We start from the raw sequence: 22,523 nt of genomic DNA, 5'->3' as shown, positions 1-22,523 counted from the left end.
GTAGATTATTCAACAAAGCCAAGCGCACAGGCAGCTGGGAGGACTACAAACGGCACCTAACAATCTATAACAAGGAGATTAGGCTTGCCAAGACAAATAGTTTCAGGAAATTCTGTGATAGCATCTCCTCGACCCCGGAGGCAGTTCTGCACAAGGCGTTGTCGAAGGGTAAGATGGACACAATATTATCCCTAAAAAGACAGGACGGGACCTATACGACAAGCGCGGAGGAGAGGGCGGAAACATTCCTACAAACGCACTTCCCGGAGACGGCTCAAGCTGACCTAACCCCAATCTTGGTCATATGGAAGCCCGATCGCTCAGACTGGCTGACTGCAAGGAACCTATTCACTGCAGATTCAGTCAGGTGGGCATTGGCCTCCTTTTCAAGCTTTAATTCACCGGGAGTGGACAGCGTCTTCCCGGCTCACTTGCAGCAAGGCATGGACATTCTCCTACCATACCTGCTAAAGCTGATGAGAGATAGCCTGGCGATGTCGTATATTCTTGAGCCATGGAGAATTGCAAAAGTAATTTTCATCCCTAAGGGAGGGAGGAGAGACTATTCGCTAGCCAAATCGTTCCGGCCTATAAGTCTCACATCCTTAATGCTAAAGGGGATGGAAAAAGTAATAGACAACCATATCAGATCGGAAGCGCTGAAGATCGCACCCCTACATGCTAAACAACATGCGTACAGAAGGGTTAGATCCACAAACACTGCTCTGTACCAACTCACGTCTGAGCTGCAGGATTCGCTGGATAATGGCGAGTAAGATTCGTCTTGGCCCCCCCTCTGTTTTGGAGCCTGATAGTAGACGAAATACTCGAGCTGCTCACCAGCAATGGAATCCGCTGTCAAGGATACGCGGACGACATTGTCATAATGGTGAAAGGTAGATTTGAGAATACTCTCTGTGACATTGTACAAAGGGGCTTAAACTTGGCGAAAGGATGGTGCAACACGGTAGGGCTAAATATCAACCCAGCAAAAACCACCGTGATCCCATGCACTAAGCGGAGATCTCTTCAGGGCCTGAGGTCCCTAACAATTGAAGGCACAGAGGTGGAAATGTCAAATGAGGTCAAATTCCTTGGCCTTACCTTAGACTCATCATTAGGGTGGAGTAGGCATTTGGACTTATCATCAGATGGCTGTATACCATGATAGTGAGGCCTATCGTCACCTATGGAGCGGTTGCCTGGGCCACCAAAGCAGCGCAGTCTTCGGTGATTCGGAGGCTGTCAAAGCGGCAAAGACTTGCATGTGTCTGTATTCAGGGGCAATGCGCACATGCCCCACGGTGGCACTGGAAGTCATACTAGAGCTCACACCGCTGCATCAGGTGATCAAGCTAGCAGCAAAACACACCATGCTGCTAATGTCAGCAGAAGGCTGTGGAAGAGGGAAGGAATGTCCTCTAGACAGATGGACTCACTAGCGGAAATCACACCGCTAGCCCTCCTCCCAAAGGACAGCACCACGAAGAAAATTAACCTCAAGAAGAACTTTAAAGTTACTCTAGGCAGCAAAACGGAGTGGAATGACTCCACGCTGGAAGACARTACCATTCAATGGTACACTGATGGCTCTAAAACCCAGGAAGGTATTGTCGGACCACGTACCGAGCTGTACCAGGAGGAATTTATTTATAAGGTAAATTTTAGAATAGTATCCCCGGCAATTTTTAAGAAAATATATGCATATAGTTGCCGCCGATTTATGGTTTTTGAGATATTTGCATTTAAAGTTCAAAAATTCAACTATTTAAAATGCGTGTTTTCCCATTTATTATGAATTTTATGATTATATTTTTAACTTTTATAACCACTAACGCTTCACTAAATCGTTTCTAACCATTTATTTTATATTAAATAGTGCAAAAATAACTTTTGTTCAACATTTACCTTTTGTTCATTTATTTTTGTTCGTACAATAACAAAATGGTTGTACGGATATTCTAACTAATAATCAGTGCTACCTTACGTTCATATTTTACAGAAGAACCAAAAGAAGTAAATAAAACAAATAATACACCGACGACAGAAAATATAACATTAGTTTTCCGCATAAAATTCCTTTCCGCATTGGCTTAAAAAAAAATAACTTCGGTCGGACCAACACCTGGGCGTGCTCAGTTCTTTTGAGTTGAACTCCTTTTTGCGTTAGTGGTTTTCGGCCGCGATTCAAAAAAGTAACAATTGGTTGACAATTTTGCGTTGAACACCTTTTTGCCCGATCCAACACCGGGATTTATCTAGATAATGAGAATTCTGAAAGATTTTATTCATCACACGATAATGAATTTAGTTATAACGTCATAATCTTTCTTTTTTCTTATTTTTATTTACAAAATATGGTTACACCAATTTTTTGATTGCTTACAACCACTTTCTTATTATATGAATAAATGGATTTTAACTAAAGTTTGATATGGAATTAAAGTTATTTTTACACTATTTAATATAAATTTTTGCATGATATTTACGCTATAAATGGCATCACTGTTCGAAATTCGAGAATTGGAAAAATAAAAATAAATTTAAATATCGATATTCTCAATATCGAGTCTGAAAGAGAATTGGTAAAAATGAGAAATACATAATAGAAAAATAATAATAATTGGAAAAATAAAAAGAAATTAAAATATCGATATTCTCAATATCGAGTCTGAAAGAGAATTGGTAAAAATGAGAAATACATAATAGAAAAATAATAATAATTGGAAAAATAAAAAGAAATTAAAATATCGATATTCTCAATATTCGAGACTGATCGAAAATTGGAAAAATGAGAATTATATAATAGGGAAATTCAAAATTCATTATTATTGCAGAAAGAAGAAGAAGAAGTTAGACACAGAAGAATTATGAACACCGAAGTTTTGGACCGACTAGGGTTATTTTTTTTTCGAGCGCTCGAATCCCGGTGTGCATAATTCTTCTGTATCCAACTTCTTCTTGTTTCTGGAATAATAATGAATTATAAATTTTCTTATTATTCCTATTATGTGGTCATTCGAATTTACAACAGCGATGCTATAATTTCGAACATAACCTTGCCATTTTCGTTGAAGTTGTGAAGTTTTTCATATTTCTATAAAAGTAACATAAGAACCAATTTCGCTTATTGATTAACTAAACAACATAAATAATTACGTGTATATAGTTGATAGAAAGCGCTGAGAGCTCGTAGTTCATGCTATACCTTTTTAGAAAGCTTATTTCACGCGCTAACAAGTGTTTGATTGATTGTCGTTTCTTTTCAGTCATTCGTGAGTTATAGCGTCGCAAACATGGAGCAAAATAAAGAGATAATACGGCATATTTTACAGTACTACTGCGATAAAGGCAAAAATGCATCTCAAGCCGCCAATGAAATTTGTGCAGTTTATAAACCCGATACAGTTTCCGTTTCCACCACACAACGATGGTTTCAACGTTTTCGTTCTGGTGTAGAGGTGGTCGAAGATGCGCCACGCTCCGGAAGGCCTGTCGTAGAAAATTGCGATAAAATCGATGAATTGGTCGAAAGAGACCGGCATAGTAGCAGCCGTAGCATCGGTCAAGGGCTGGGCATGAGTCATCAAAAAAAWTTTTTTGAACAATTGAAAATTCAATACAAATACCGCAAAAATACCACAAGACTTTTTTGACAATCAATATTTTTAACATCTAAAGACGTATTAAGTGTAAAAGTGAATTTTTAATTTCGGGAAATACGACGTTTTTTTTTATCAAACAAAAAAATATTGTTTTAAAAGTTCGAATTAAAAACGAGTATTTTAAGACATTTTCCGTGAAAGTTGGTGCACGTTTTCGGAAAAGCCGCTCTCCTGAACCTTTACCAGGAATTCTAATAACTAATGTGTTATATATTTCCTGCCATTGGGGTATTATTTGTTTTATTTATTTCTTTTGGTTCTTCTGTAAAATATGAACGTAAGGTAGCACTGATTATTAGTTAGAATGCAACCATTTTGTTATTGTACGAACAAAAATAAATGAACAAAAAGTAAACGTTGAATAAAAGTTATTTCTGCACTATTTAATATAAAATAAATGGTTAGAAACGATTTAGTGAAGTGTTAGTGGATATAAAATTTAAAAATATAACCATAAAACTAATTATAAATGGAAAAAACACGCATTTCAAATAGTTGAACTTTAAATGCAAATATCTCAAAAACAATAAATCAGCTGGAACTATATATACACTGTGTACAAAAGTATGCATACGTCCATAAAATTTGAATTTTATTATAAATATAAAAATACTGTTGATATGTTGCTGGTTTTTATAAATTTAAACGAAAGATAAAACCATTATAAATACTCTTCAATACAAAATTTGTTGTATTTACTAAAGTAACAACAAAAAAGTTAAAATGCTTGAACTGCCATATTTACATAAGTATAAATACGATGCAAAGAACAACCGTTGTGTGTGTACCGCTGCAGATTTTTTGATATTTGCTTTAAAGAATCAATACAGCTTGACATTTCATAGAAAGTGATCACAATCATATTCTTTAGTCGAGAAGTGTTTTCTACTATAAAAATGGGCAAGGGAAAGGAAGTTCCCGAACCAAATCGGAAAAATGTTGAAAAAATGAGGAATGAAGGTTATTCCTTAAGCGAAATTGGAAGAATTTTAAATTTAAAGAAGCCAACAGTGCAAACAGTAGTAAAAAATTTCAAGGAAAATTCAAATTATGAAAGTAAACCACGCACCGRCCGCCTTTGGATGTTAGACGAAAGAACAGATAGAATAGTTATACGATTAATAAAAGAAAACCCCAAAGAAATAAATCGTAAAATAAAAGCAGATTTAGGAGTAAGCGTTTCTGATCAAACTGTTCGTAGAAGTATTAAAAACCGTGGTTACAACAGCAGAGTTGCAAGACGAAAACCGTTTCTCAGCGCTGTAAATATACAAAAGCGGTATGCGAAAGGGTGATATTTACTGATAAATGTAARTTTATGGTCTTTGGAGGTGATGGTCGGTCAAAAGTTTGGCGAAAACCAAATGCAGCATTATTGCCCTAGAATATAACCCCTACAATCAAACATGGAAGCGGTTCGGTCATGGTATGGGGTGTATGGCCGCAAATGGTGTTTGCAAATTAAAGATTATAGAAGGCATTATGGATAAGGCTATGTACATTGACATTTTAAAAGATAGCTACCTTCCGAATGTGGAAATGTTAGATTTGGAAGGAAATTCTATACTTCTCCAAGACAACGATCCGAAACATACTTCTATTGGTAAAGGAATGGATTCTCTATAACGTCAGACATAAGCTGGAACACCCCCACAATCTCCCGATCTTAATGTTTCCATTTATTTTTGATTATGCAATCGGGGCGTTCACAACCTGTCTTAAAGCATCGTAAAGTCGTAAAATTTTAAATTTTTACACTTGTTTAAATAAAAATTAGGGTTTTCACATGTCTCTTAAAGTTATAAGTTATAACGATTCGAAAACATAGTATTGAGAATTGTAAATGTGTAAACTCATTTTTGTATGCAATCCAGCAACAATTTTTTTTAAAACAAGTGTAAAAATTTAAAATTTTACGACTTTACGATTAAAGACAGGTTGTGAATRCCCCAATTSTTTTGTATTTTAGGTGACGATACATATATTTTTATATTTAAAATTTGAGTTTTGGATATAAAGTGGTTATATATGTTGGTTATCATGCACGCATATTGCAAGAAAATTTKAATTTTCGTACTGTACTTGTATACTCTACACTTTATTACGTAATATTATTATATAATATTACTAATACATGTATATAATATTACTTATTTGCTTAATAAATTTAAAAAAGAAAATATCTATATGCATGAAAAAGAGGAATTTCAGCGAATTGCCTTATCATCACATGGCAGCGCTCCATTTCGTCGTAATTTTTGGTAAACAAATGTGGATTTATTTAAAAGTTTATAGTGTAATTTAATTAAATATGTTTATGTGGTGAAATAGCTTTTTGAAATTTTCGAATTTTGGGAATTTTTGAACTTTAAGGTCGAATATTTTCATGCAAAAATAATTTTATATTAAAAAGTGCAAAAATAACTTTAATTCCATATCAAACTTCATTCCATTTCCATTTATTCATAAAATAAGAAAGTGGTTGTAAAGAAGCAAAAAATAAGTGCTACCATCTTTTGTAATGAAATAAAAATAAGAAAATAGAAAGATTATGGCGTCATAACTAAGTTCATTATCGTGTGATGAGTAATGTAAAATCTTTCAGAATTCTCATTGTCATGGCAAAAGGGAATTCAACGCAAAAAAACTGAGCACGCCCAGGAGTTGTTCCGACCAAGGGCCATTTTTTTGAAGCGCGGTTGAAGGCCGCCAACGCAAAAAGGAGTTCAATGCAAAAAAAACTGAGCACGCCCAGGCGTTGGTCCGACTGAGGGTTATTTTTTTAAAGCGCGGCCGAAGGCCGCCAATATACAAGGACTTCTATGCGGAAAACTAATGTGTTATATATTTCCTTTCATTGGGGTATTATTTGTTTTCTTTATTTCTTTTGGTTCTTCTGTAAAATATGAACGTAAGATAGCACCGATTATTAGTGAAAATGCAACCCTTTTGTTATTGTACGAACAAAAATAAATGAATCACAGATAACTGTTGAGAATAAAAGTTATTTTTGCACTATTTAATACAAAATAAATGGTTAGAAACGATTTAGTTAAGTGTTAGGGGATATAAAAGTTAAAAATATAAGTGTAAAATGCATTGTAAATGGGAAAAACACGCATTTTAATTAGTTGATTTTTTGAAGTTTAAATGCAAATATCTCAAAAACCATAAATCAGCGGCAACTATATATATACATTTTCTTAATCTAGAGGGTTTTTTTAGGTTTTTTACCCCTCCGCCAAAGTAATCGAAATCGTGCCACAAAAAGTTATTCACAATATAAAACTTATAAATTTAAAAGTTGTCAATTTTTTTAACTTTAAATGCAAATATCTTTAAAACTATAAGTCAGCGGCAACTACAGTGACTCACACGTCTAACCGGATGCGTGCATTGCCAATGATGACATCTTAAAAATGATGCATATGATACATCAAATTAGAGGAAAAATCTTCTATTTTATTGTCGGAAACTTAAAAATAGTAATAAATTCATTCACTGCGTATAATTTAGAGAAATAACTCGCAACATACAAAATTCGTTCCACACAACTAACCGGAAAATTATAAGAAGTAACCTTCCACAAGTCACGGTACTTCTGATCGTTGTGGAATTTCACTAGAACAAACACGGAATATTCTTTTTTGTTTATTAGTGGTTACCAGTATGACGCCCCGGAGAACTCATACTTGTACTGAAATTCGGAAGCTAATTATTCAGTTACGGGAAGAAGGAAAACCCTTTAAAGATATTTCGGAGATTGTGAAAAGGAGTACTTCAGCTGTCTTTGATATTATAAAAAAGTTTGAAAAGGAAAAAAGGATCAATAATATTAGTAGAGCTGGTCAAGAAAAGAAGCTAACACAAGGCCAAGAAAGTTGTATACTGAAAATTGTTGAAAAAATCCCTTTTCCCCGGTGGAAAATGTAAGAAAAATATTGGAAAATGGAAAAGAAAAGAAGATTTCAGTCGAAACAATTCGCCGCACACTTAGAATCTTCGATTTACATGGTAGAGCAGTTGTAAAACAGGCGAACATATTCGAAAAACATAGAAAGAAAAGGCTAGAATTTATGAAATTGCATTTAAAAAGGCCTGATGAGTTCAGGCAAAGGGAAAATGACATAATTTTGATTTAGTAATCATAAAACAGTATTATTACTGATTTTTCAAGGTTCCTTTCACACACGGTATCAAGTTTAACTTGTAGGGATCAGATGGCTGAAGTTTTATATGTCGGCGTCCCAACGAAGCTTACTTGCCAAAACATACTAGGGCAACACTTAGGCACGCTGGTGGGTCAGTAATGGTTTGAGGATGTATTACGGCTAAAGGAACGGGCAACCTGCATTTAGTGCAAAGTACTATGGATCGTTTCCAATATGTCGATATTTTAAAGGAAAATTTAAAGCAGTCATGTGTAACATTGGGAATTAAAGACAATTTTATATTTTACCAAAACAACGATCCGAAGCCCAAATCGGCGATTGCTCATATTTGGTTTATATACAATTGCAATCATGTACTGGGTACAGATCTGAACGTTATTGAGCACGTATGGCAAGAAGTTAGTCGTAAAGTGTACCAAAGGCAGTATTCCAATGTTGCTGGCCTAAAAACGGCTATTTTGGAGGCTAGGATGTCAATACTACCAGAGTTTTGTCAAAACCGTGTCGCCTCTATACCAAGGCGACTAGAAACATTTTTATCTGTAAAAGGATATGCTACAAAATATAAGCAATCATTAGCTCTTTAAAAAATATTAGGTTAGTTGTGTGGAACAAATTTTGTATGTTGCGAATTACTTTTCTAAATTTTATGCAGTGAATAAATTTATTACTATTTTTAAGTTTCCAAAAATAAAATAGAAGATTTTTCCTTTAATTTGATGTATCATATGTATCATTCTTAAGATTTTTACTTTATGATTTGAGGGTGTAATCATTGGCAATGCACGCATATATATATTTTCGTGATCTGAAGAACGTCACCTTTCCAGTGACACCCATTTTCTCCCCGAAATCCAGGTATGCTATTCTAAATTTTACCCATTTAGCTTAGGATTTTATATTTATGTTGTTTTCCAATTTTCAACAAAGTTGTTATGCATGTCTATATGTAAGTATATATATATAATACAATATTTAGGTCATTACTCATAGTGATATCATACCAACAATTAGTATGTACATTGTATGGGCATACAAAATGAAACGAATGGTTGAAGGAAAACTTACATATATGTACATACACACATATGTATGTTAATTAAATATAAGTATACCACCAGATGTAACACCTTTCAAAAATTCGTTTCAATGTTTTTACTATATGTTTCAAAATTTTAAATACATTTATGTTAAAATGTGTGTGTTGAATTAACTAGTTTAAAAAATTGATATGTATAAACAAAAATGAAATTTTCATACCCTCCTTCGTTCCCTTCTTCCTTCCAATTGTGCTAAATTTTTCCCAAAAACTCTCTTCTTTTTCTGCACTTTTTACATTGTGACCCATGTGCGGAGATTTTGGGCGTCTTAAAGACATCATGAAATTGAGTTTCAAGGGATATTTTCAATAATACTGAAAAAGATTCAGGATATAAGTATGTTTATTCTTTTGAAACACTTAATGCTGATGAGAAGCAGGAACTGACATAGTACATAATAATGGGATTACACTAGAGAAAAGTTTTTTATCGTTCAATGTAATGTACTGTTTCTACCTCTACCTAATCACATAATAGCGGGATTCTTTAACCAGTCTCTTGAGGCATTTTGAGGTAAAGTCTCAATTTGTGACTAGTTACTATTTACTTAATAGTCTCTAGCGATAGTCTCAAAATATTGCCTAAAATTTGAGACCTGATAGTTAGCAGGTCACAAAACTAATAAGAACTATTGTTTGCCATTTTGAGCATACTGAATAGAGATCACCATAGATATTAATCGATTGTCGTTTTTTTATGATTTGTAAGCAACTCAAACACGAAAAGGTTAAGAATTAATAAATAATTTTTACATAAATTTCGTAAATAGTATGAATCAAAGTCAATATATTTTTATTTTTTTTTGATAATTTCGTTTTTAGACTATGTTATAGAAAATTTTATATATGTTATCGACATATTTATTTTCATTCAAGTGTAAAAAATTTATGCATAATGAAATGTAATAAATTTTGTGCCTGACACTTACAGAATAGCAAAATCGTCTCGAGTCTCAAAATTTGAATAATGAAATGTTATAGAGTTTGTGACTATCACTTACAGAATAGCAAAATCGTCTCAAGTCACAAAAATTGTCTCTGTCAAATTTAGAGACTTGATACTGTAACACAGTACCGTATCGCACGTTAAGTCTCCTCAAGAAAGATAGAGCTAGGTGCGGAAATTCGCGCAAGTGAGAAAATTTTTCTGAGCGCCATTCTTCAGGGATCGATTATTTTACAATGGCCCAAGCAATTCACGACTTTCAGTCCTAGACCAAATATCCTCTGGCTAGCCAGAATCGGTTTATTTTTGCAGATTGAATTATTTTCTCCAGAAGAAGGTTTAAGAAGTCACACGAAAGAGAGCCGCCTAGTCTGAAACCTTGTTTGGTATCGAATGTCTCGGAGAGGTCCTTCCCGATCCTGACGGAACATTTAGTGTTGCTCAAACTTAGTTTAACTGATAAGGTCCAATCACAACAGAACCTTATACGCGATGCTAGGATACTTATCTTACTGTAGTTGGCGCAGATTGTGGGGTCTTCCTTTTTGTGGATTGTTCAGAGCACATTTAAATTCCTATTCCTGGGCATGTTTTCATCCGAGTATATTTTACATAGAAGTTGAAGCATGCTCCTAATCAGGTCTTCACCGCCAAGTTTGAATAGCTCGGCCGGCAATCCATCAGCAACCGCTGCATTTTTGTTCTTTATACGAGTGATTGTTTTTGAACTTCTTCATGGTCGGGAAATGAAACATCTGCAGCTTCTCGACGTCGAACCTTCCTTGCGTTTGTTGACGGGCGTTTTTTGCGAATCTTGGCTGCAAAAAGAAGTGGTCCGAATCGATGTTAGGACCTCGGAGCGTACGCACATCTAAAACACTGGAGACGTGTCTTCCGTCTATCACAGCATGATCGATCTGGTTGGTGTCTCTTCGATCCGGAGACAGCCAGGTAGCTTGATATATTTTTTTGTGCTGGAATCTAGTACTACAGATCACCATACTCATATTTCGGGCCCCGGCCAAAGATACTTTTTTTGCCCACCCTGGGGTTAAAGTCGCTAAGCACGATTTTGACATCGTGGTTTGGGCAGCTCTCATAGGTGCACTCCAAGCGCTTATAGAAGGCATCTATGGTCAGATCGTCCTTCTTTTCCGCCGGGGCGTGGGCACAAATCAGCGATATGTTGAAGAACCGGAGTGAAAGACAGTACTCGACGATGGAGTGTCTCTCCCACCGTGATTCCCACACCAAACTTGTGCTCCTTTATATGGCCACTGTAGTAAATGCCACAAAGACCCACTCGCCTCTGTCCTTGTCCCGTCCATTGCATTTCTTAGTTGGCGGTGATATCAGCCTTTATTTTCGCGAGAACCAAGTGCATGCCCTCAAATCGTAGACCTTATTTCGTTTGCCATGGGGTCTTTCAGCTGAGTCTGGTTGTTATTTTTCACCAAGGATGCCAAATATGATAGAAATCCATTCACGATTTTGTCGAATTATGAATATTGCATTTATTTACAAAATTGTAAGGTTGTTTAAAGCTTTGCCAACACTTGAAAATATGTCCTCGGTTTTGATCTTGTTATGATACCTGAATTTGTTTACCTATAACAAGATATAGGCAGAAGGTCGACGTCACTGTCTCAAGAAGTAAGGTCAATTTCAAAAGCGATGTTTTACAGTTTTTGTAGATCAATGAATTATAATATTTTAAAAATAGTTTGATTTTACTTTAAAGAAAATTCGAAGGAATCCTTTCCGTGTAATAATTTCCACTGGTACAACAAATGGATAAAATTTCCTTTGCAAAGTGTCAAAATTAAGACGTAACAACGTAAACGACAAGCATTTGTGGTTATATAAATATATCAGCATTTCCGAAAATGAAAATTTAATGACATAAAACTATACAAATAACTACAGCTTTCTATCTTAACTGCTAGTAGCTGCTAACTATCAACAAGATTAAGATTTACTGTTACTCTCACAAAGAGCGAAATAACGAAAAAGTAAAAAACGGAGAACCAGCAAAAACTAGCAAGAAAATATCGAAATATTTTTCACAATCACTTGATATCAATACCTGAGAAGAGATCAATAGAATTTTTACTTCCGCAATTCAAAACAATGAAAATAAACAAAAGCAAAGTAAATGCGTCAAATATCGCTTTACACCTGTGCTTTAACAGCTGTTTATTCATATGATAGTATTTAGCTATTTTCTGCTAGTAGGAATCTCACTAGCAGAAACTAACAGCTTTCTCAGCTTTTAACGCTCTCAACTCTCCTCCGCTAGGCTCTGCAATTTTTTTGGTTTAAGAGACACTTTTCCGGCAGAAACTGTACTAGTTTGTAAAATAGTAAGTAGTTATGAAATAAACCGTATTTTGAGTCGGTATGAATTGTTTTTTTTTTTTTTGCTAGTCAGGAAGAAAGTTTGTATGTCGTTTCAATTCGACGACACATAAAGACTCGTATTTAACTTTTTGGTGCTAAGTTTTGTATATTTTAAGATATTGCCAAGCCATACATCTCCGAGACGTATGTTTATGTTATGTTGTTCTACTTTTAAAAATTTTCAGTGATTATTAGTTATTGTGTTGTCTTGTATGTATATGTTAGTGTGAATAAAAGCCAGATGGAATAAGATGAAATATTATACGCCGCGCAAATAGCAGCTTATCTGGCAAATCGAAATGAATGTAGTTCACCCGAAAATGCAATTGGAATGACGTGGAAGAGGAAGATCTTAATGGGCAGGAGAATCGCGGAAATATGTATATCGCCGGACCCGAAACACGAAGAAATCAACAATTATATGTCGTCTTTACACAGCCGGATTACTAAGAGTACTTCTGTCAACACTAAGAAGCAAAAGCCAATATTACTGAACTACCTAAAAGGGAATAAATGCTGGTAGAGTTCTGTCGATAAATGTTGTTCAAAAAATAAAAGGACCCACGAGAGCATGTACCGCAGTATTGAAGAACAATCACTTGTCAGCTAGTGAGTTATTCAATACAACAGTCGTAATAGGTTCAACTTTTTAGTGAGTAGGCTGCGAACGAATGAGCGTTGATAGCCGGAACAGTCAAAAACGCTACTGCCTTCCTCCCTTTTCCTTCCTCATCGGCAAAATGTGTACCCAGTGAAAAACGTTGCAAAAACGCAGAATTCAGCCATCTTTGTTTGTTTTCATTTGCATAATGTTGCCATTGCTCAATATGCATATATAGTTTTGTACACATCTATGTTTTCAATTACAATTTTTTATAATATGAAATATCAAAACTGAAAACAAACTATTAAAAATAGTTTATATATTTATAAATAATAGCATTCGACTCCGATTTTGAGTTATTTTAAGAAAATTTCAAACATATTAAACAGATTGAATTATAAAAGTTGATAATTACTACAGTATATAGATATTGGCAACCATGGGTTGTGAGAGAGCAATCTGTTGACACGTTTCCACGGCAAAAACCAAAATGCTGTAGATTCTCACGTCATCCGACGTCAAAGAGAGAGGGGAGTAGCGTTTTTCACTGGGCACTTACATTGCGCGCCCATAAGATGGGTCGAATGAGCTGGCACGACCCACGATTCTACGTTTTTCACTGTTTCTGCTATGAGACTTGCTCTGTGGTCCACCGATGCTTTTGTATCTGTCAGAAAGGTGTGGGACCTCTTAGTAAAACAGTGCAACGATAATACTCTAAGAAGCTACAATACATTAGCCTAAAAGCTGTCAGCTTTTCGTGGGCGATGCCCATTCAAAATGTATATACCTTGTAAACCAAACACTACATCCAGAGAAAAGAAAGTATCGACACATTCGACCAGATGTGTTTACTCATGTCGTGTTACAGTATTTTTTTGGCATGATAGATATTTTGTTAATAAACTCGTATTTACTGCCACAGTATGACTTCCACTTGCAAAACGCCGTTGAATCGAAAGGAGTTTATGAATGTAGTCTCTATGTCGTTAATAATGCCTTGGATGGTACAAAGACGGGAAATATCAACATTGTCCAGAAGTTTGCGATGCAGTATTGCAGCAACTATGCCCGCGGAAGCACTCAACCATGATAGCAATAGTAACAAAGAACAATCCTATTCCAAGAAAAGAAAATACTGCGCGTTTTGTCCATCGGAAATTCGTCGTATGTCCAAAACGAAATGTTTTAAGTCTGAAAAATCCGTATATCACTAGCACAAAAATTTACTTGTAGGTCAAGTATATAAATATTTCAAATGTGCAAAAATGCTATAAGATATTTTAAAATCTGGTTTTTTAATACTTAACATTAATTTCCTTTTGGAGAGACTATCTTTTTATGTAGGCATTTTGAACCATACAAAACTCGTAAAGAAAGTAATAGAAAATATATTGAACTTTATTTAGTAGGTAACAAATAAATTATCTAAGTATAAACTTTTCTGCTATCCCAAAACCGTTAAAAACGCAAATAAAACCCTGTATTTACATTTTTGGATGCATTGGCATAATTCGTCAAATGAAAGATAAACAAATGGAAAACAATGACTTCCATTAGAATTCCAAATCGTTAACTAGAATTGAATTACATCGTAAATCGTGTAATTTTTCAATTTTGAAAAATTATTTATATATAATAGTTATGCACAATATAGCACAGTTAATATATTTATATACAATAGTTTAATAAGATTAATACCTTAATCAACAATATAAATTCTTTAAACATATTTCACAATTAAAAATTGTGAAAATGGATTTACTTGAAATACTCCTAAAGTTTTAAAAGAGCATCCAATTTTGGTAAATTATTTAGTAAGAAAGGTGATGACTGGAAACTGTGTCCTTTGAAAATTAAATGGTATTACCTGAATACGTCAAGTGTGTGCGTGGAATCAAAATACGTTTTCCGCGAGTAACTCCAGTGAGCACTTCACCATCTATTGCGCTTGTTTCGTATTTAAATTTCGAATTAACAAAACTCTGACACTAATTTAAGCTCCACTTATGTTTGTGATGGCAAACCACAAACAATTACTTAAAGTTCTATTGAATAGTTGCTCACCAGGATATTATCCTCGCAAATAATTGTTGTAAAACTGTGAGGATCTTTTTTAACCAGCGGTGCGCATCAATACATTGTTATTGATGAGTCCACAATCTTCACTAGTTGAAGCTAACGGCACAATTCCGATTTCTTTGGCGCCGCGATCTGAAGGTACCGTTGGAAAGAGGAAACTCTTAGTTTAGGAGATATTCGACCTTAAAGTTCAAAAATTCGCAATATTCGTACATTTCAAGACGCTATTTCTTTCACCACATTAAACACACTTTATTCACATTTTTCACTTCAAATTAATTAAATTACATTATAAACTTGTAAATAACTCCATATCTTACACTTTTAGCAGGTTTTTTTTTACCTAAGAAACTACATTTTACACTCGTTTGAACCTCATTTGTTTACCAAAAATTACGACGAAATGGAGCGCTGCCATGTGATGATAAGGCAATTCGCTGAAATTCCTCTTTTTCGCAAAAATTCCTCTATTCATGCATATGGATATTTTCTTTTTTAAATTTATTAAGCAAATAAGTAATATTATATACATGTATTAGTAATATTATATAATAATATTACGTAATAAAGTGTAAAGTATATTAGTACAGTACGAAAATTCAAATTTCATTTCAATATGAGTGCATGGTAATCAACAAATATAATCACTTTATATCCGAAACTCATATTTTAAATTTAAAAATTGATGTATCGTCACCTAAAATACAAACAATGTATAATCAAAAATAAATGGAAATCGCTGACAGATATAATTACTAAATTTTATCCATTTTATAACGAAAATTAAAATTTTATTTCAATATGAGTGCATGGTAACCTACAAATATAACCACTTTAACCACTTTATAACAAAAACTCAATATATTGTTTTATTTATTTTAACGCAGAAAGGAGTACTACGCGAAAGTACTTCAGACTCCCCGGGTATTCGCTCGGCCAGGGTAATTTTTTTAAAGCGCGGCCGAAGGCCCCCAACGTAGAGAGGTGTACTATGCGAAAGTACTTCAGTCATCCCGACATGATATATAAATTTTATAATACTATATTATCATAGAGTTTTAATTATATGTGTTTATTAAATATAAATCACATATTATATATATGTGAGTATAAAAGTTTTCACAACTCAATTATAACTTGAAAAATGTTAGAAAGTATTTTTTATTATAATTAACGTAGAAAAAAGAATCACGCATATTTGGTGTTTAAGATGTAGCAACGCTCGTTTTCATTATAATTGTAAACAATCTAACCTCGCCGAGTTCGCTAAGTGATTTTTAAATTAATAAATTTAGGTGAAATATTACAAAATAAAATTAAAATGTGAACTTATTTCAATGTTTAGAGTGTATATTTAAATATAAAGAGTGAAAAACGCGAATAAATTTAACGGAAGATAATTACCTTGTGTTAATAGTGCATATTTTTGAACTTTTTATCGTGAAAATTTTAAAAAATGTAAGTCATTTTTATATTATTTTTTGATATTCCTCCTCTGGAGAATCTCCCCTATCCGGACATACCCCATTTATACGGAAATTCGGTTTTTTTATACTGAAAAGTTAAACACATTAAAAGCTAACACATTCAACATTCTATCTGGTAAAATTATTTCATTTATATTTCCAAAAATATCAAGTACTATGTTAGATTCAAAACCTATCAAATTTGCTGGAATTTCAAGTAAACTTTCCCTAAACTATCTAACGTTAATTCACCATTACTAATTCTATTTGGAAATTGAACGAATTCCCACTCTTCGGGGAGTGCCTCATATTTTAAGTTAACGTTATTTGTTTAAAACACGGAAATTCAGCCTAACTCGTAATACAATTTTCAATCATTACTGATCGTGATGCATAAGGAACAACGAGCAATATTTCTCTAGAATCTCGACATAATAATACACTTTTTCCAGCAAAAATCATTCGATTTTTGGGAATCGTCGCATAAGTCTTTCAACAACATATCAATAAATTTTATCACTTGTAACGGATACATCGAAATTAATGCCGACGAAATAAATAAATCTGGCATAACTACTACTTTTTATATTCGATTTCTTTCAGAATTTATATAATATAATAATCTTAGTTTAAACCAAACTATCGATAAAAAGTTCGCAATTGGAACTTTGATCCACATCTTCCTCACCTCAGAGGCACTATTCGCGCAAGCTTTTAGCAAGATACACTTATTGGTGCTTTGCTTGCGTTTATAAAAGAGAAAAACTCAGACGGAATTTAAAAATGTGTTATATGGTAATGGAATTAAGTGTGGTTGTTGTCCGATTTAGCTCTTTTTTCACTGGAGCTTAGAAATTCGCAGAATAGCACACACCAAATTTAGTCGATATCGGTCTTATTTTCACTATAGCTCCTATCCAGTTGTGCGCACGCCTCAATACTACTACATTTTACGTTTACGCTGCACAAACATTGCTATAGATTTTCGCTGCCATGTACGCTGAACAAATTTCTACTGCACTTTTTTTTATTTACATTCAGGAAAAAAAATGATTGGAAAATTTGGAAAAAATATCAGAAATGTTTATTGAATTTTTTTTGTGTAATACTTGAAAATTTATGAAGTCGTTGACTAAATGGCTCGTTTCGATAATTCGTTTTCACTACTGATTTCCCCTTTATACTCCTTAATGTGTAGAAGATCGGTAAGATGTTGGAGAGAAAGCGGGATTCTTTGCTTATTTTGAAAGTGGAAAATTCCCCTTCATCAGTTTCAATAAAAAAATAATTTTTTTGCCATTCGCTTGAAAACATTTTAAAAATTCGAGGTGTTTCTGTCAGTGTACTAAATGCCGATTCTTTGTGTTGACCTAGCGTACATGTTCAGCCGCTTTCGTGTGAGTGTGATATTTTTCGCAGTAGCAGAATTATCAGTCAAACACGCGTGTTTGGATTTTTATTGCTTTGTTCTTAAATGGCGCCACTGCTCCTATCTCATTCTGCCCATCTACTACACATCTATCGGCGCTAAAGATAGTGTTAATAGGGCGAATCATCGATATATAAAGATATAAACCTTCTTAGAAGATTTTTAAAATTTTTAATGTTTTATGTAAAACTTTTGTGTTTTAGTGAAAATGTGGTGAGTTTTTAACCTAAAACTTTTAAGTGTTTTTAATGTGTGTGTCTAAATTTCGTTTTCTTTTTCATATTACATTAACACGTAGTTTATTTAAATATTATAATCAACCGTGCAGTGCAAAACTAAAACTTAAGGGCGTTATCAAAACCTTTAAAATGGAAATAAAATTTTTATTTTATAACGCAGATAAACTTCAAATACTTTAAACACATTAAACTAACATTGATTGTCATTAAATGAACTAAAAAGTCTTTAACCTGGTGGAAGATGGTGTTAAATAAAAATTATCAATTCTTCACTTAGGTTAATAAAATGAACTAGAACCATTAGCAGCATAATTTTTGGAGCGCGTGTCTTTAATAAATCTTAATTATGAACTAAGCTAGTTCATACAGGTAAATACTTCGTTTACCATTGAAGTGAATGAAACTCTTACTTTTATTCCCGGAACATAATTTTAACAAAAATAAATAATATAAAAACAAACATGGTCGCTATTAAATTAATTAATATATTTGAACTCGTAATAAATCAATCTGCAAAATTAATTTTTTAATTAACTGCTTCATGTATGTATATGTAAATGAGGAAATTAATGGTTGGGATTTGGAATGGGTTGACAGATGTTCTTCAGGTTAAGTGTAAGTACATATTTATATGTAATATAATATAGACCTATATTTTTTAGGGTAGCACACTTCACAAAACTGCATATAAGTATGTATTCAACAAAATTAAAATATACTCACTAGATTCGGGTATTGTAAAGAAATAAGAAATGACGTAAAAAATTGGTCATTACGATCCCAACAAGTGGGAATATAAGTATTTCTTAAGAGTCTTCGACTTTCTCTCTCATTGAGCGGTACGGTACGGTTACTCGCGTAAAAAACAGTGCATATTAATGAATATTTAATTTATTATGGCCCCAGAGCCGCCTAACCTCGGGGAAAAGAGATTTGCTTTGCTAGCCTCTAGCAACAACCCCAAAAGGAAAAACTTTACATACAAACCACTTGAAAATTTTCCAGAACTGCCTCAAATTAAAAAAGATTGCCCAAACTTTGTTCTAATATCTGCAGCCGATTCGAACAAAACACTTTCCAAATACTCTTGCTTCGCTGTGCATAAAAGCTTAGCATCAATAAGTAAGGAAATTTTATCTATCACCGACTTACGTGATGGTAATCTACTCTTACTTGTTAAAAAATCGGAAGATCGCTGAAAATTTTCTTACAACAAAGAAATTAAATGGAATTTGCGATACAAAAGTTAAGTTACACGACAATTTGAATTGCTCTAAAGGTACAATTTACGCTCCATTTCTAAATAACATTGCAGAAGATGAAATTGTTGACAATTTAGAAGATCACGGAGTTACTTTTGTGTGTAAATTCACTAAAAATATAGAAGGCAAACAAAGACCTAGTGGTGTGCTACTTCTTTCATTTGACCTCTACAAATTTTCAAAAAAAATCGAAGTCTCATGGCGCACAATGCGGATTAGAGCATATTTCCCTAACCCCATGAGGTGTAAAAGTTGCCAGCTTCACACAACGAAACGTTACAGCAACAACCCTGCCTGCGACATGTGCAATTTCCCTCCTCATCTCCAGTCGCCATGCAACCGCACATTTTGTGCAAATTGCTCAGGCGATCATCCTTGCTCTTCACGCTCTTGTTCTAAATACCTACAATCCAATAACCTACAATAAATAACAAACGTGATTTCCCACCGCTTACCATCTCCTCCCCTACCACTCTACACAAACACTGTACTAAAATCCCCAACAGCTTATCCTCTTACAGAACAAAAGCAAACCATGATAGTAAACAAAAAAAATTTCGTAATTGATAACCATCTAAACTCACCAAATCAAACTACAAAAGAAACAACAAAAAACGTTCCTAATCTAACGCTTACCCAAACAAAAACAAACCACACATTTCTAAATTATGCACAACAGATTCTCTTAACATCCAAATTCCCTCTCTCTCTACAGACAATATCAATTTCGCTCCACCTACTTATTCAGAATATATCTCACCTCATATAATTACCACATCTGACCATGAAGATCAATTACTCCCATTATCCCTCCTCTCCTTTTTCTCAATCACTCACATTACTAATAAATGTTCAAATTTCTCCAATGAAATATGAACGGATTGTACAACAATTACGCTGTACCCAAACAATACGCTGCCTATTTCTCCAACTTAACACAAAATCATACTAACAACACTACTTTAATAAAAAAAGACTTCCCACACAAATTTCTCCCTACAAGTTTTAATATTTCTACAATAGCAATAGAAATATTTATTGGGCTTAAATTAACCATCCCTACAATTTACATTCCACCACACAAAAACTTTAATATCAAAGAACAACGCTATAATCGGACCTATCCAAATACCCGTACTTATACTTGGCGATTTCAATGACTGGAGCCCTCTTTGGGGTTCCACATGTACTAAACAAAGAGATAAAATCCTAGAAGACCTTTTATTAGCAGAAAACTTGACAATTTTAAACGACGGTTCTCCTACGTATTTTCTACACATAATTCGTTCACGAATGTAGATCTGGTCATTTGTTCTTTTGCTATCGCCCCCAAAGTTAACAGCCAAACACCAACTGATATTTATATCCGTAACAGCGATCATTTCCCCATTATAACCCACTTATCAACTCCTTTATCCTGAGAAGGGTCGGCGAAGCAAAAATTTCTGTTGGGCAAGGCAAATTGGTCCAAATTTCAATAACTCTGCGAAAATTTGTCTGCTGCAAGTAATATAGACGATAGTATAAATAAAGAAAGAGCTACGATTACCGAAATAATCAAAACTTCTGCTCACCTATCTATCCCCCAAACGGGTAAAAAAAATCTTCAAAAATCACGTGCCTTATTGGTCTACGGAGTTATCTAAACTTAGAGAAAAAAAGCAATCACTATGGTTAACTTACAAAAAAGCTCTATCTATTGATAACCTAATAAAATACAAAAAAGCTAATGCAGTGTTTCGGAAAAATATTAAAGAAGCTAAGAGGTATTGCTTACAAAAACTTACCGAAGCTATCACTCCGTTAACAAATCCCAAGAAATTATGGGCGGACATAAAAATGCTCTCAGGTTCCTATACGCACGTGAATCTTAATTGTATAAACACTCCAAATGGCCCAATTTTCGACTCAAAAGAAATAGCTAATCATTTCGCCTCTGCACGGTCAGATTATTCGAGCGATTCAAACTTCCACCCCTCATTTGTATCAAATAAAAATGAACTTCTCAGGAGAAGATACAGTAAAGATCTCTCACCCCCATCTTTTACCGAATCAAACATAATCATCGCAGAATTCGATTTCACTTTATCTTCAGTGTCAAGCAAGACTCCTGGTGCAGACGGGATTTCATATCCCATGCTAAAAAACTGTCCTTTAAGTCTCAGAAATAAAATTATTAAATTGTACAACAATATTTTATGTCAATATGTCTACCCTCAAAGCTGAAAAAATGCAGTGATTGTAGCAATTCCTAAATCCGATGTAGTGCTACAGATGTTCTTGGTTACAATATCACTCCTTTGTTGCATGGGCAAACTATTAGAAAAAATCATATAAAAACGTATCTCGTGGTTTGCATTAAATAAAAACCTTCTCAGTCAAAACCAAGTGGCATTTAAAGCAGTTCAAGGCAATGTGGATGCTTTACTCTATTTTGACGATTTCGCCAAAACTGCTTTATAGAAAAGAAACCACATATCCACTCTCAGTTTGGATTTCAAAAAAGCTTTCGACAGAGTTGGTTCTCATGTCATTCTACGACAACTTGAGAAGTGGCAATTTGGTGAAAAATATTTAACTTTATAAAATATTTCCTAATTAATCGGAAATTCATGACTAAAATCAAACACGTACAATATGTACAACGGAATACCAGAATGATCACCATTGTCTGTCATACTATTTGTAATCGCATTTAACGAAATCAGTACGATAATGTGCTGATGATGTGCTGATCTTCTCCAAGCAAAATAATCTTAATACTGTTAAAAACACCTTCTAAATATCCTTTTTGATTTTTCAAATTGGTCCAATTGTTCAGGTGCGAATATTTCTATAAACAAATGCAAATTATTCCATATCTGTACAAAACACAAATGTAATAACTTCAATCTTAACTATATAAATATTGTAAATACTACTAGTCTTAAATTCCAAGGTTTAATATTATATTTAACAATAGACTTACTTTTAAGGAACATTGTACAAATCTACGTAAGCACCTAATTTCTAGGCTTAATATAATTAATATTGTTTAATTGACGTTTCTTTTCTCATCAATATTACAAGAGCTTTAATTTTATCTAAGATTGATTAAGGTCTCCCTATCTACGGCAACTGTGCCAAAAGCAACATAAATCTTTGCACCATATCATGCAG

The 22,523-nt window shown here is 33.9% G+C and overlaps 1 protein-coding gene across 1 annotated transcript in view; it reads right to left on the bottom strand.

Annotated features, from left to right (window-relative positions):
• Window positions 1-9,338, bottom strand: part of LOC108975195 (beta-parvin) — a 42,986-nt gene extending 33,648 nt beyond the window's left edge. Inside the window, exon 1 of the mRNA XM_018943537.1 lies at window positions 9,098-9,338. Coding sequence (XP_018799082.1) covers window positions 9,098-9,218 — 121 coding nt within the window. The 5' untranslated portion in view covers window positions 9,219-9,338. The remainder of the gene's footprint in view (window positions 1-9,097) is intronic.
• Between the last annotated feature and the right edge of the window lie 13,185 nt (window positions 9,339-22,523).

This window comes from Bactrocera latifrons, unplaced genomic scaffold (assembly GCF_001853355.1).
Source record: "Bactrocera latifrons isolate USDA-ARS-PBARC rearing strain unplaced genomic scaffold, ASM185335v1 scaffold_624, whole genome shotgun sequence".
Taxonomy (NCBI): Eukaryota; Metazoa; Arthropoda; class Insecta; order Diptera; family Tephritidae; genus Bactrocera; species Bactrocera latifrons.
Note: the sequence above shows the minus strand (reverse complement) of the source record. Positions and strands in the feature narration are given on the sequence as shown.